Source organism: Echinops telfairi, unplaced genomic scaffold (genome assembly GCF_000313985.2).
Source record: "Echinops telfairi isolate 266 unplaced genomic scaffold, ASM31398v2 ScPeMD7_23;HRSCAF=83, whole genome shotgun sequence".
Taxonomy (NCBI): domain Eukaryota; kingdom Metazoa; phylum Chordata; class Mammalia; order Afrosoricida; family Tenrecidae; genus Echinops; species Echinops telfairi.
In genome coordinates, this window is record NW_022103920.1 from 1077904 (window position 1) to 1093866 (window position 15963).

Consider the following 15963-nt stretch of genomic DNA (forward strand, 5'->3'; position numbering starts at 1 on the left):
CCCCTCTCCCGCCGCCCGCCGCTCCTTGCTGCCCCTTCCACTGCCTGGAGGCCACATGGTGGGGTCAATAGTTGTCCCTCCCACAACACTGCCCTCCTAGCACCCTGGAGTCCAGCCACTGAGCTCAGGACATCAGAGCCCCAGAAGGGGAGCCAGGGTGTGTGTGCCACTGCTTAGCTTGGCCCCAACTCAATAGCGCTAGCCACACCAACACCAGCTGATGGGACCCCTGAGCTGCTGCATCAGAGCTCCCGAGAGAGCCCCCAGGAGCATGGCGTGACCCGCCTCCCTGCCTGCCAGAGCTCACCAGACTTGATTTTCTAATTTCTCCCTTTTCGCTATTGCTCTCTCTCGGGCTTGTCCAATTAAATTTACCCTCCAGTTCTCAGACAGCGATGGAATACAATGATTAATTAGATCCCATGATTAAGCTTTTGATTAATATACTGACCACTCCCGATAAATCTCATTTACTGAAAATGTTCATCTTCAGTTGCAATGAGGCAGTTTTTTTCTCTTTTGCTTTTTTATATGTCATTCCAAGAGTTAAAGGTCACAGCTTCCTGTCATGTATAGCACACACTCAGAATTCAATCTTTGGAAAACTGCCCCCAAGTTCAGACAGGCGGGCTGAAAACGGGTTATCTGTTACCCAGCCCAGGCCCCGCTTCCTTTCTTCAGGATGCCCCTAAATCACAGCTTAGTGTCATCAAAGTATATTGAATTTTACACAGCTTACTTTGAAGCCCAAGATTGTGAACATAACTCCTTTTCAATAGATACAAAATCTAATAGTCAGTTACCCAGAAGGACAGATAATTCATATTGCTCCTTCAACAAGAGAAACAATAAAACAGTGACTTAGGAGAATTAGGCTACATCGAGAAATTAAAACAAATGAGAATCTGGAAGCCAACAACCACACTAAATAGAGTCAGAAACACAGAGAGAATCGATTTCATAGCCTACAATTAAATAAATCTTTATAAATGTAGGGGTAAATACCGCCACGGAAAATTACCAGATAGCAAGTACAATATGATTTATACAATAGTATACGATGGCAGGCCACTTAAGACATGCGAATGTGCATTTCAAAAGCAAGCTAATGGGTTTTGTCCACATAGGGAGAGGCACTGGCCGTCCAAAGCACCCAGTTGTTGATGGGGATCTTACCCTAGTGACTCTAATGATGCTTTCTCAGACCAACTTCTCGAGGCGTTCATTTCAAACGCGGGGTCCCCTGTGTCGTGGTGCCTACCTTCTAGAAGTCTGCACGTGGCCGATCATTTGCATGTTGACGGTAGAGGCTCAGAGCAAGCTGGCCTGCCACGGTGTGGGGCAGCCATGAGAGGCAGGTCTTGACTGTTAGGTAGAACGAGTTCTCTCATTTTCAAGTGGGCGTGCCTTACTCTCCACTGGTGCTCCCATCTGGGATAAGGCCACTTTTCTTAGTTTCTATGCTTTTGATAAGGCCAAGTATGGAAGACTCGATAGGTACGTTTCCAGAACAGACTGACAAAACCACAGTTTTCAGACCTTGAAATTGATTGCCTTTCATAGCAGAGAGAGAGAGAAAGAGAGAGAGACAGAGGGAGACAGAGAGAGCATGCTTGCTTGCTGACAATGGCCTGGCTGATCCATGTAGAAGTTGAGAGGAGTCGGCGGTGTGAAATCCCACATTTCTTAGTTATTGGCACAGCACACCCAAACATCAATCAAATTAAAACAAGTTCTCCACGCACACAAAATCCATGCCCAGAAGGAATATTAGAAACCAGATATCCCCAAACGAGCTCTTGAGGGCGAGGCTCTCACCCGTTCAATAGAAGCACACAACTATTATAGAATCATTTAATACTGGTTTTAATTGTATTCAGACAGATGCCACCAGTACCACTACAGAAGGCCCCGTATAACTCAGTCTTAGTTACGCTTGAGGAAATGGATATTTGGAATGGAGCATTAACACACACACAAACACACACACACACCAATCACAGCAAACACGAGCTTTTAACGCTGCAGATTAAAGACTTTTAATCAAATTGTGTGGCTTCTTATTTTGGTGGCACCAAACACAAGGCTCCAGGAAGCTTGGGTCTGTCCGCCACCGCCCCATCCTCTACATCAGCTGCCCCCCAGATCAGCTCTCCTGGCAGACAGAGGCTGGATCACGGAAACTGACTCAGAGAACGAGACGGCAATGCATTTTGCAGCATTCAGAAACCGACCTATCAGCGGATTAGAAATGCAATCTGGAGACGTGCCTTTAGTTAGAGAAGCAGGTAATTATCTGTCATCTTGTTTCAATGGGCCAGAAAAGCCCTCAGATTCATCCCTATCTTCTCCTACACCAGGGCCTGGCATCTCAAATCCCCACAGGACGCCTTCATGCCGGCAGCAAAATCGAGTTTTCGCCAGAGGCCCCCCACGGGGAATATAGAACCTACCACAGTCAACTCCACGGCCACCCACCTCATGCTCAAAACACTCAAACCCATGTCTACGGAGTCCAACAAACACACACACACACACACACACACACACACACACACACACACGCCCCCCCCCTCCTCCGTCCCCCACCTCTGCATGAGCACGAAACCTGGAGATGCTGAGAGCCAGACAGCTGCTGGCTGAATCTTCCAGACTTCCTCCTCGCAAAACAAGCTCATTACCAGGCTTTGCTTATTTGCAACCATCTGCAGGTGGGCCTGGGGGGCCTGGGACACAGAGCCTGCGTGTGCACCTGGTAGGGCTGTCCTGGTCATGGGCATGGTCATGCAGGCCCCAGCTGCAACTGCCATTGCACATGGCGCGTGGCACACGGCTCGATCTCGCCTACCTGGGGTGTTGAGCAGCCGCGACATCCTGCAGACGTAGGACACATGCTGCTCGCAGTACTCGGCGCTGCTGGTGATGGCGTTGATCTGGTCCAGCGAGGCGCTGTACACCAGCCGGGTCACAGAGAACCGCTCAGGCGTGTGGCCGACCACCGTTGTCTGCATCTGCAGGTCGTGGGACACGATGGTCCACACCTTGTCCTCTGTGGGGAGAGTGGGGACAGCATGTCAGGAGGCAAACGCACCTTCACCTGCCAGGCGGGTAAGGAGTGACATGCCTCCGGGGTCCCCTGGCAGCCCCGCCCTGCCTTGCCTCAGCCCGGAGCCCTCCTTGTCTAGACAGAAAGGGGAGCGAGCCCTTCCTGAAAGCAAGGCCAGGCATCCTGGAGATAAAGACGGGAGCAAACCAAGGAACAGCCAGGTGTCTGGCTGAGGCCGGGAGAGGGGTTGCTTCCCCCACCGGCTCCTTCCCGTAGGAGCTGTGCTCCCTGAGCCTCGCCTCTGGGGGCCCACTGTGTGATCCCTTATCTTGCAAGGCCCCACGGGGGGGTGGGGTGGGGTGGTGGTGTTCGACTGCTGACCTTCAGTTAGGTACCATTATGGATTGAATTGTGTCTGCCACAGGTGTGTTAGCTTGGCTGGGCCAGGACCCTCAGGGTGCAGCAGTTGTGCGATGATGCAGTCACCCCATGATGTCATCTGAGGTGATCACCCAATCAGGTATAAGGGGGTTACTCAGTCACCTCCAAGGTCCAATGCCAGGGGAGGTTTCCTGAGGTGTGACCTGTAACACCTTTCGTCCTACCTCAGAGAGGGACCTCAGAACCACCAAGAAACAAGAGCCAAGAGTGAAGGGTGGGGGGCCTTCAGACCCAGCATCTCTGCGCTGAGAACCATCTAGACCAAGAGAAGTCAGAGTTCCAAGACCCAAGGAGAGCCCCCAGGAATACTGGACCCACTGATGTTGAAGGGAAGCAAGGGCCAAGCCTCCTCCTGAGGCTGGTGCCCCGAGTTCAGGCGTACAGCCTCCTCACCTGTGAGAGAATGGAGTTTGCTGGACTGGCCACGTGTGGGATTCCTGCCACAGGAGCTCGAGGAAAGTAAGGCAGAACCAGAGCTTTCAGATCTATGACCCCCCCACGGACATCCAGTCGACTCCCTTGCATAGCAACCCTACGGGTCAGGTAGGGTAGCCCTGCCCCCCGGGTCTCTTGACAGGAGTAGTAAGCCCCGTCTTTCTCCCAGGCAGACACATGTGGTTGACTAACAGCTCTGCACTGGGCACCAATCAGGAACATCCTGAAGGACTCAAGGTTGGATTGTTTCACGACGTGCACCTGTGTCCTGAGATGTCCACTGAGGACACCACAAAGCAAGGACCAAGCCCAGTCCCAAGTGAGACCACTGGGTACCACTGCCCATCAAGATGAATCAGGGCTTCCTGCAGGAGGAGCTGATGCACAAGTGAGTTCGGAACAGAGACAGGTCAGCTACCAGGGAGAACGAGGGCAGGCCAACTGGAATAGGCTCCCATCGGTCAAAGAGAGGGCGATTTGGACCAGGACGAGAATTCCTTCAATGGTTAAAACACACGGGGATCTAGAGTGCCAAGCATTTCGGAACAGACGCCCACCTTCTGGAAAGGAACTGTCCCAGACAGTGTCACCTCACACACGCTGAGGCTGTCCCTGCTTGGACACAGGGCTCTGAAGACAGTGTTAGGCAAGAAGGAGGCCGGGGGTGGGTTGCTACGGGGTCATGCTGTTTCTGCACGACAGGGATGGGGGCGGGGGGGCTGTCTGGCCCTGCTGCCCAGGCTCGTGGCCTCCAGCACGTCACTGATCATTCCATGACTTCCCAACACAGATCTGACAGTGAGCTAATTGTCATTTACATCCAGTCCCCTGCATTGCCCCCACCTAATTAAAGCTCTGCTCATCGGATTGGGTCCAACGCCTTTCTCTCTCCCACCATCAGCTGTGGCACAGTCGGAAGCTCTCGGGCGTCCGTCCAGTGGCTGTGAGGGCTCCTCCCTTTGTCACAGTGCCCACAAGAGTGGGACCCAGGACTCGGCCAGTGCACCCGACTTGACCTGACCCGACCCCATCTGACCCCTCCTGTCCCTCGAGTCAGGATGGCCCCATGCACAGCAGTAGGACACTTCACCTGGTCCGATGCCTTCCCTCTGACCCTGGGCAGATTCACCCAGATTGTGACAGACACCATTTATTTTGGGTGCCTATGGCGTAGTGGTTACGCATTGGGCTACAACCCGAAAGATCAGCAGTTTGAAACCACCAGCCGCTCTGAGGGACAAGGCTGGGGCTTCCTACACCCATAAAGAGTGAGTCTCAAGCTGTCCTGTAGGACAATGATGAGTCAGCACCGGCTTCCTGGCAGTGAGCTCAACGGAGAGCCCTGTCCCTGAAGAAGGACACCAGGCTTGGGGAAGCAGGGAAGGCCCTTGAGGAGAAGGACCGCACAGTGGCTGCAACAATGGGCTCATGCGGGACCCGAGCCCACAGGACAACACTAACAACAGCAGCAGGGAACCCGCAGCCTCGGGAGCTAAGCCAATGAATCCATCCGGTGCACCTGCAAACCTCACTGCAGTCTTATGAGCCGTAGCCAATCTGGGGGCATACAGCCCTCCAGGGACTGGACTCCCCCTCGTTCATCAAGCGAGGGCCACCAGCGGCATGCCAGCTCTGCGCCAGGACCTCTCGCTCTACAGAGAGCCAGTGCCTGCAGCTCAGAAAGCCGGTCTTCCAGGCATGTCTGGCCACAGGGACACACCTCCCACTGGCAGGAAGCGCTTCATTTCAGAGCCGCTCTGCGAACCAGCCAGTGGCCAGCATGGCATGGGTTTGAACTCCCTTCAGTTGCCGACTGAGAAGCAAGGTCCTGGAGGGTGCTAAGAGGCAGGGCCCTTGTTCTGCCTGCCTGCCTGCCCTTCGCCAACCAGAACCCAGGGGCTCCCTCACCCTGTGCTGCTCTGAGCGACCACCCATCGGGACTGGCACGTCTTCCCCCACAGCACTGGCTGATGTGGGGAGTGGCCTGTAGGCAGCCTAATGCACGTCACCTTAGCATGCGGTTCTACTTGAACTTGTGTAGTGGCTCTTTGTGAATCTGGTCTGTGGGCCCCATCTGACTAAGACCATGAGCTCACGTTGTGTGTCTGTGCCTGGTTTTGGCTGTTCTCGCGATATTTTAAATTTGTTCCACAACGTTCCTGCACACTGAAGAGGCTACAGCCAAAACTCACCACCCCCAGGTCCACCCTGACTTGTAGAGACCCTGGAGGGCAGAGGACAGCTACCGCAGGGGGTTCTGAGCGTGTATCTATGGGTGAGCACAGGAAGCCTCCTCCAGCGCATTCTCTCTCTCTTGCTGGCTCGCTCGCTTGCTCACTGGTGGTTTTGAACTGCTGACCACGCAGTTCACAGCCCCGCATGTAACTCACTATGCCAGCAGGGCTCCTTCCTCAGACCGAAGTAGAGTGTGGACATACCTAGGGAATGAGACATCCCCAGACATGGCTTGCTGCAATGTCTCCCTGGAGTCTGCCTGTGACCAGACTGGGCAGAGTACCACATCAGGAGAAAGGTCCTGGGCCCCGGCGCAGCTCCTCATGCATCGTTGGGCCCACGGCTACAGCTCCAAGTGAAGACTCAGCTGTGGGTGCTGCTGCACAGGCAGGGCTCTGGGGTCCCAAGAGGATGACAAGCCTCTCCTGTCCTCAAGGAGCTGGCAGTCTGAGAAGGCGAGCAAGCACAAAGCACTGTGTCCCCGTCTTAGACAGGAGCCACCTGGGCTGGGGCCGTGCAGCCGAGCAAGTCGGAAGCCCGGAGAGACCTGGTGGGTTGCTAGGTACTATCGAGTGCATTCCGATCACAGTGACCGGAGGTACAGTGATCCACCCACAGCCCCGCCCTGCACCATCCTCACAAGTGTTCCTCTGCCTGAGCCCAGTGTTGCAGCCAAGCCGTCACCCCATCTCATCAAGGGCCCTCTTCCTTCCTGCCACCCCTCCTCTACCAAGCACGGCGCCTTTCTCCAGGGCTGGTCTCTCTTGACAACATGTCCAAAGTACGGAAGATGAAGCCTCACCATCCTTGCCTCTAAGGGGCATTCTGGCCTTACTTCTACCAGTACCCCGGTAGAAGGAACGTTTGTCCCAAATCAGGACAGCTAGGCAGGGAAGAGCCACAGCAGGAGGGGCCGGTGGAAGGGGCAAATAAATCCACTGGAGCTCTGATAACACTGGGAGTTAAAGGGGGTGCTGCTAACAACAAGCTTGGTGATTCAGACTCACCGGCCACCTTTCAGGGAAGAGGAGGCTGCTTGCTCCCTTACCAACCCCCCGAGGGAGTACTCTGGCCCATAGGCTGGTGTGAGTTGGGATTGGCTTGATGGCAGTGGGCTTGGGTTTTGCTGTTGTTTCTCTGACCAGACACCTTGCGGGGTGAAGGGGCTGGGCACATGGGATCGAAGACTCAGTCCCAGGGTGAAAAGTGACTTCCACAGGACACCTGTCAGGGCATTGCCGAAAAAATGTTCTTCATGTCTCCTCCTTCGGCTGCAGTTGTCTACGTTCCTCAGAAATGACTACGGGCAAGAGGAGCTGAAGTTCTTCCTCTCCCAAAAGGAACAGGCACTTGGACACAGTGAAGGGAGCAAACAGGAAGCAGCCTCTGGTGAGAGCCCCTGACCCCATCTGCACAGGAGCGTGGTCCTCACTGCCTGCCTGGGCGGTGCTGCAGGCTCAGCCAGGAAAAAAGAGAAGCCGTCCTCATCGGAAATAATAATAATGATTTATATCTTGTCTAGAATAAAGGCCAGGGGCACGTTTTCAGGCCTAATGAGAAAATATTTTTAGCTTGATAAAGATCAATTGATAAAAGAACAATTCACAAAAATTAATTGTATTGCCGAAAAACAAATAATGCAAAAGCATAATGTCTTACAAATGGCATTTGTAATGAAATATAATACATTCAGTGAAGTAAAATCTCACACAAGATAGATAAGATGTTACGGAGAAAAATTAACTTTAATTGAATGATATTAAAGAAGTCACATAAATGAAGAAATATACCATACTTATGGATTGGAGGGATCCATACATGTATAATAGATCATACGTATATATCCATTTCTCCGACAATGGATCTATACGTTAAATAAACTCATTCCAAATTTCAAGAATGAATTGGTGTCTCTGTGCATAAGTGGAACCGAGTAGGACAAAAACCAAACACCCCCCCTGCTACTGGGGGTGCTTGGACTCACAGCAGCTGACGTGTCGGACAGAGACCTGCTCTAGGAATGGCCGCGAGACTCTGGACGGAGAAGAATGCTCAGGGGCGGAAATGGCCGCTCAGGACTCACGGCCGTTCTGCGCAGGAGTGGACAACCAGAGAGGAAAGCAAGAGTGAAGCAACACTAAACAAAGCGAAATCCATGGATGGATGGAAACTTGATTTAAACCAGAGCTGGCATTATAAATCACTGAGACGTGCACAATTGCTAGTCTCATTGAGAAATAAAATTAGATCTCTATGCTAACCCCTACATAGAAAAATGAATCCCAATGGTTTAAAGACCTAATGCAGAAGCAGCTCTTCAAACATGTAGAGCCAAGCATAGAATATGGTTTCTACTTCTTCTCATAAACGCATGAAATAAGCCGCTGTGGCATCCTGGGAGGGACGCGTGCTTGCGAACAGAGCTTCTTCATCAAGGCAGCATCAACCACGAGAGAGCTGGACGCCCTGGGGAGAAGTGGGCGGGCAAGGAGCGGTGTCGGTGATGCTCTTGTTGACGATGATGTTGTGAGGTCAACTCACGGAGACCCCGTGTACCAGGGAGCCGACCACCAGCGCTGTGCCGATCCTTCTCGTGGAGGGTCTCCCGCTCTGTGACCACCCATCGCACTCACTGCTCCCAGTGTCTTAAACTGCCACCACGCTTCCTTCCTCTGAGTGGGGCACGGCCAGTAGCTGGGCCTGAGATGACTGTTTCGGAGATTGTCACGACACACCAAAGTAGGATGCAGAGCATACGCGGTTCCCATTCTACCAAAGTAATACACAGACATGACCCGAGGGAAATGGGAGTAGAACATGAAGCAGGATTTCTCAGACAGGGAGACCCATGACCCACAGACCATGGGGACACACGTCTTCTTTGCCAGCCAGGGGATGAGGCTTGATTTCACATCTGTCTGGGTGCTGACTGACTGTGGGGGACTTGAAGCCTGAAGCCCAGCAAAGCCTGCTGCGGCAACTGCTTTGGGGAGTGACCTGGTGCCAGCCAGCAGATCTGGCCCCAGGGAGCGGTCGTCTTCCCTTGGTGTGTGTGTGGCCATCTGTACAGAAAGCATACTGCAGGGAGCACATCGAGAGTCAACCAACCAAACCAGCCCAAAGGCTCATCAAAAATAAACGGAGCTGTGATCAGAGAATGGAAGATGGAAAAGGGTCTGCAAACAGATCAAGGAGAACTAGGAGGAGGCTAGTAGGGAAAATCCCTTTTCCTCTTGCTTTGTTTCAAATTTTTCTTTGTGAGTTGGATCAAGCTTCAGGGAGCAGATCACCCATTTTCCACTCAACTATTCACATTGATGCACCTCAGTGTAATTTCTCTTTTCTGCTTCTTCTTGGTGCTTCCTGTGTCCCCCTCCCCTCAGTTCTAACCCTTCTGAATGTCTCCCCTGGGTACATGGGCGACGCTGTGTCTACTCCCCCGGTGTTATTCTTCCCCGTACAGACGTCTCTACTGTTTTCTGAAGAGTTTGCCAGAAGCGAGTTGGGTCCAGACCTGAAGGGTGAGGAAGGGCCTTTGTCTTGGGGGTTCCACCAGGCTCTATCTGACCAGTAAGCCTGGCCTCTTATCATTTTGAGTTTTGTTCCACATTTTTCTTTCACTCCATAGAGGCCCTTCTAATGTGGTCCATTTCGGAGCAGCCACAGGGATTCCCAGAGCTCACTTTCAGAACTACACCATCAGGCCTTTCTTCAGAGATGCCTCAGGTGGCCTTGAACCCCCAGTGGTTGGGTTGGCGTGGCAGAGCACGCTAGTGATTTCAAGACCCACCGACGGCCACCTGGTCAGTTCTGACTGGAGGTCACTCTCTTGGTCCCGTCCTCACTTAGGTGAGTCTATCTCAACGGCCATTGACGTCCAGACCTGCACCCTGTTCAGACTGTCTTTTCTCGGCTCCTGGAGGCTTAGATGAAGCGTCTACACCTTAGCTGCCGTGTCCTCTTCCTCCTCGCCAAGATGCAGGTCGTGAGAGGTACAAGCACCTGTGCAGCCTAGAGTCTCCTGTGGGGGCAGACAGCCATCTCCATGCCATCCTGTGGCACGCAGGTGTGCAAACTTCGAGACTCAGCGCAGATAGCAGATGGTGTCTTGCAGGCCCCAAGGAATGAAGGCAGCAGTGTAGAGGTGGACCTGCAGCCCATGGGGGTGTTGACAGGTCCACAGATGGAGGGGGGGTGTGCGAAGTCTGAGGACAAGCTGGGTAACGTCAGCGCCTCCCCACCCACCTGAAGACACTTGGGAGTGTGTGTGTGTGTGTGTGTGTGCGCCTTTTCCCAGGATGACATTGCTATTGCTGTGGATGCCTCTTTCAAGAGTTGATGGGTAAGGGTATTCCTCGGAGCACTAAGGTGGCCCTGACCCAAGCCAGGGTGTCTTCAATTGTCTCCTCTGCACACGGAACAAGGAAGATCAGGAAGAATGGACATACTCCCACTACGGTGCTGGCAAAGAGTACTGCAAGTTCCAGCTACGGCCCGCCCGAAGAACCGACTTATCAGCCGTGGAAGAAGTGCAGCCAGGACGGAGAGTCAGACTTCGTCTCCCAGACCTTGGCCACATTGTCAGGGACACTAGTCCCTGGAGAAGGACAGCAGACTTGCTAAAGTGGAGAGGCAGTGCAGCCCTTGCCCAGGGGATGGACACAGTGGCTGCACAGTGTCTCACACGGAAGAGCGAAAGTGAGGATCGCTCTTTCATAAGTGGGGTCACTATGATTTGCAAGGGACTTGATGGCAACTAACAGCAGCAGCAGCAATAACAACAACAACAGATGTCTCTTGGGGCTTGTTTTCTTATAGTCATTAGCTTCTGATCCGATTCCAACTCGGGCCTTGGGCAAGGCCTGGCCTCTCTTGTGGGCAGTTAGCAGTAGCTTTGCTTCCCATGCCAAAACACACGCATCACACACATGTGGACAAAACAATTGCTCTGCACAGAAGGGAACAATCTGTGTGTGTAGGTGGTAGTCCCCTTGTAACCTAATAATCTGTCTTTTCCGGTAGCTACTCTCCTTTCCTGGCCCCATCTCTGTCCTGGTCACCACTGTCCAACTGGAAGGCCTTTCCCCTGGACCCAAAGCTGACCACCCTACTCCCAGTCAGGAGCAAAGTCCTGTTTGAAGCTCATCCGCCCGTCCTACCTCACTCCATCCTACCCACCAACCCCACCCCACCCCATGTCTCTGCTGGCCCCAATTTAAACCTCTCCCTCCCAGCGTGGTCTTGCTGGTTTTGTTATATACTGTGGCAATTACGTAATCTCCTGTCAACTTGAGCAAAGTGGTGGAGTCTAGCCTGTCAATCAGGTCATAGCCAATGAGGCCTTATGGGCATGGCCTTCTCCTGAGGATTCTGGGAACTCCTGTCTTCCTCCCTGGAGGTGGGACACACATTCTCGTTGCTTGCCATTCCTGTTGACCAGACACATAGAGATATGCTGATGGAGCCAGAGCCCTGAGCTGGAAGAGCCTGTAGAGACCCACGCCAGCGCTGAGATGCTTCTACCACCACTGGATCCACAAGATTTTCCACCCACGAGCCTCTTCAGACTCATGCATGCGGCATCATTGCATGTGTTGCATGAGTCTGAAGAGGAATTTATAGACTGGTATAGGCCATATGGGCCAATATCAGACTTATGGACTTGATCTGGACTGTGCTGGGATGTTTTCTTAATATACAATTACTCTTTGATATAGATTTCTTTCCTAGACCTATGTAAGTCTCCTGGATTTTTTCTAGTCTACCCAGACGAACACAGATGCTGTCTGGCCCATTTCCACTCACACCACCATTCACTCATCAGGTGTGGGGTCTGCCCACCCCCCACTCCCTGTAGACTCTAGAGTCCAAGGCATCTGACTGTGATAAACTTTAAAAAATTAATCTTCTCAAAGCACCCACTGCTCTGTGATGGGTTGGACCATACTGTCCCTCTGGGGAATGCAGTGTCCTCGCAACTGGGCCTGAGTGCATGGCCCACAGTGGAAAGAGGGTGCCTTCTCTGAGGTCACTGAGGTCACTGACCCAGAGTCAGCTGGGTTCTCCACCTAGTTCCTTTTGCGTGATGAAGGCGAGGGGCACCCGCTGGGGCAGATGGGCATTTTCGAGGACGCCTGAAGATGGGCCTGTGTGCCTCCCTCTGACTGCCCAGCTTTAATCCAGACCCCGGGGCCGTAGAGTTGGGATGCACTACCCAGGCGTCCCCGTTAGGGGCTCTTTTCAACCTGCAGTCTTGAAGGAACTGCTTTCCTGAAGCTCCCTGTTTAGTTGAGCAATAACCTGGTAAGCGAACCCCAGAAACTGAGAGTGGGGCCCCCAGAGGAGCTTGGAACCCCAAGGTGGACAGCCTGCCTCCTCTGTTCTGCTCCGAAAAGCTTTCCTGGGGCGTCATTCATGAGGGGAGCCTGAGTGGACGTGTGCACAAGCCAGCCACCTCAACCTGTCTCACGTGGTATCCACCAGCACCACCCTCTCTACCCAGCTCCCCACATGGCAGGTCTCCATGACAGCAAGCTGTGTTGGTCATTGCTGCTTTACAGACATACAATCTGTGCACAATGCAGGCCAGTGCTTTAAATGTGTAAAAAGAGTTGTGCAAGCCTCACCACAATTGACTTCAGATCATTCTCGTTCTCGGGCCCATTATTATTAGCTCCTCCTTTCCCCCCAAGCCCCTGCCAGAACCCTGAGGAGCTATCCGTCTAGTTCCTGCCTCTAGACTTACTTCTCCCGGATTCCATACACAGAAAAGCACCCCCCCAAATCCCATCAGCAACAACACACTAAAACACAGAACAGCCCAGTCCGAAGGATGGCGGAAGATGACACACAGTCAAGCCAGTTACACACGGGTCAAGGGGCCAAGCAAAGCTAATTATATCCACCAGCACGTACTTTAATTGAAGTTTTAACAGGCTAACCTGGGAAATTACCCTGCTCAGGTGCTTCTGTCTGAACTGCTTTGAAGTCGCAGCAGATCGATAGCCAGAAACGGCATTTGATTGGCCATGGACAGGACAGTCTTTCACGCTGACCTCCCACTTGCCTTGGAGTCAGGGGTGAGGTGGGGCAGGGATAAAAGCCTGCCCAGAAATCCAGGTCCGTGGGTACCAGGAGCTATGGTGGTGGAAGCTACTGCCCTGGGGGCTGAGGGCCTTCCCGCCATCCCGCCTCTCCAGGCTTGAGGCTCAGCGGAAGATTCTTGATGACTTACGAACCAACAAACAAAGTCAATGCCATCTAGTCAGTTCTGACTCCTAACGGCCCTGCAGAACAGGATAGACTGGCACTGTGGGTTTCTGAGACCCGCTCTTCATGAGAGTAAAAAGCCTCATCTTCTGTGGAAAGGCTGGTGGTTTCAAACTGTTGACCTTGTGGTCCACAGCCCACTACGTAACCCACCACCCCACCAGGGCCTTTTCAGCTAGAGGAGAATCCCTGAAAAATCACCTCCTTCCCATTTTTAATGCTCCCCATTCACCCTTCTCCTGCGCCCTCAAGCGGCCCTTTAAGTGGCCCTTTAGCCCGACAGCCTGGTGGACCAGGTCCTTAGTGGGGCTGCCCAGCTCTCCACAGCTCCGTGGAAAGAAGACCTCAGGACAGTGGAGCTCAGGTCCTCAAAGGGCTCCCAGTGGACTCCCACTTTGCGCCGAGGAAACCCCCCAGTGGGTGTTCTTATTTGGGGCATTGGGTCAGCGCTGACTCATCGGGGGCTTGTGTACAACAGAGTGAACCACGGCCTGGTCCAGAGCCGTCCCCCAGCAGTAGGTGAATTCTCTCCTTTCACCTGCACACCCTCCAGAAGAACGTTCGTGCTTTTAGGCTCAGCTGCAGGGCCCTTTCCCCCAAGCTCCAACCACTTCCCACTTCCAACCACTGGCCAAGCCCGACCAGATGTTGCCATGCAATGGACAGTGTGCCCAAAGACGAACTGAAATTCTAAGCCTCTGTCCTGAACACTTGACCCTGGCCGGGAGATGAGGTGTTGTTTTTGCTGTTGTTCGGTGTCCCTAGCTGACTCCGACTCATCAGGTCCCGCAATGAACAGAATGAAGCACTGCACCACGCTCAGGACCAGTGCTACGCGGGGGCCCATCGTGGCAGCCACTGTGTCCATGCATCTCCCCGAGGGCTGCCTCTTTTCCCCGCCCCTCCACTTCACCGAGCAGGATGCCCCCTGTTCTGGTTGAATGGCTGTCTCATGTTCCATGTAAATGTCCTGGGAAACACAACAAAGTGTTTCCGAATTCTCCTTTTTCTCAGTGCTATCCATCCCACCCCCAAAACCAAACTCATAGCTATCGAGTCCATGCTGACTCCTAGCGACCCCTGTGCGTTTCCAAGACTGTAACTGCTCACAGGAGCTGAAAGACCAGTTCTCTCCCACAGAGCTGCTGGTGGCTTTGAACTGCCAACCACACAGCTTTTAGCCAAGATCCAGCAATGATAATATCCCCTGTTCCATACTACTGTAGGATGAGCCCTGAAAAAAACCCAGTTGAGTTCCTCTGGAATCCAAATTTCTCGGATTCGTGGAATTGGGATGACCCACCTAGACTTTCCTACACAATGTCATGGGAACAGACGGCCACATCTTTCTCCCTGGGAGTGACTGGTGGGTTTGAACCGCCGGCCTTTCAGTGAGCAGTTGCATGTTCAACCACGGCACCACCAGGGCTCCCGTGTTCACTGGCGATATGCTGGCTTCACAGTCAGTGTGACGGTGCCTCCCAGGCACGAGGCCACCTGAACCCCCACAAGGCGTCACGGAATAAGAGGCCTACTACAACTTCCCCCAAACACCGGGGCAGGGTTGGCAAACCTGTGACCGGACCGATTTGGGGGCAAGGTCAAAGAAACAGGTCATTCTCGAGCACTTTCCAGGCGGACACAAGGTGGCGGTTGGGGCCAGTACTTATGTCATTGCTGCCGGGATGCTGGCGAAATCAGGGTGTGATTTGAGTTAAGGGGACATTCTCTCTGTGGACGGAAGGGCGGTTGGTACCCAGATAAAATGAGACAGCCAACCTTCTCGGGGCTTCTTATGCTTAAAAGTAGCTTTAACATTGTGCTTGGAAATGGGCATGGGGATAATGTTATCTCCTGCGTGGAGGTCTAGGTTTGTCTGGCTGCCTGGCTGTGAACTTGAGCAGACATAGGAGTGTCACCATTACCAAGATAGGAAGGAAGGAAGGGAGGGAGGAGGAGGGGAAGAAGGGAGGGAAGGAAAAGATCTGTAAATCAAAAGTGGTTGTAATGAGCAACGACCTAAGTAAGTAATTAATTCTGATGATGACCTATCACGCAGAGTACAGAAACCACTGCACTGTATGTCAGATACTTTGGGGCATCATGTGTCCGCTGATTTGCATGGTGGATGTGGATGAGCCATTGATCCTCGGAGGGCATCTCTGGCCCTCAATGCCAGGTTTCTAACTAAGTGCTGTGTCTCTGGCACTGCCACTCACTCTCCAGCCTCTGTTTAGGAATCATCTACGGAGTACTCAAGTGGCAATCCCGCCAAAACACCCTCAAAAGTGGGCGAATGTGAAACACCAGAATATGGTAGTTACATAATCTGTCGTCAATTTGAGACTATTATGAGTGAAGGGGTGGAGTTTAGCCTGTCAATCAGGCTGCAACTGGATGACCCCATTTGGAGGTGTGAAGGAGACAAATAGCTCGTTGGAGGCAGGATCCATGCAGACTCCCTGGGAAACATTGCTGTTGACAAGCCACATGGAAAGACACTGATGCAACCAGAACCCGGAGCTGGGGAGCCACGT

General features: G+C 52.9%; 1 protein-coding gene across 1 annotated transcript in view; it reads right to left on the reverse strand.

Moving 5' to 3' along the window:
- Nucleotides 1-15963, reverse strand: part of LOC105979627 (contactin-associated protein-like 2) — a 614985-nt gene that overhangs the window by 7115 nt on the left and 591907 nt on the right. The window contains exon 13 of the mRNA XM_045288903.1: nucleotides 2849-3049. Within this exon, the coding sequence (XP_045144838.1) occupies nucleotides 2849-3049 (201 nt within the window). The remainder of the gene's footprint in view (nucleotides 1-2848; nucleotides 3050-15963) is intronic.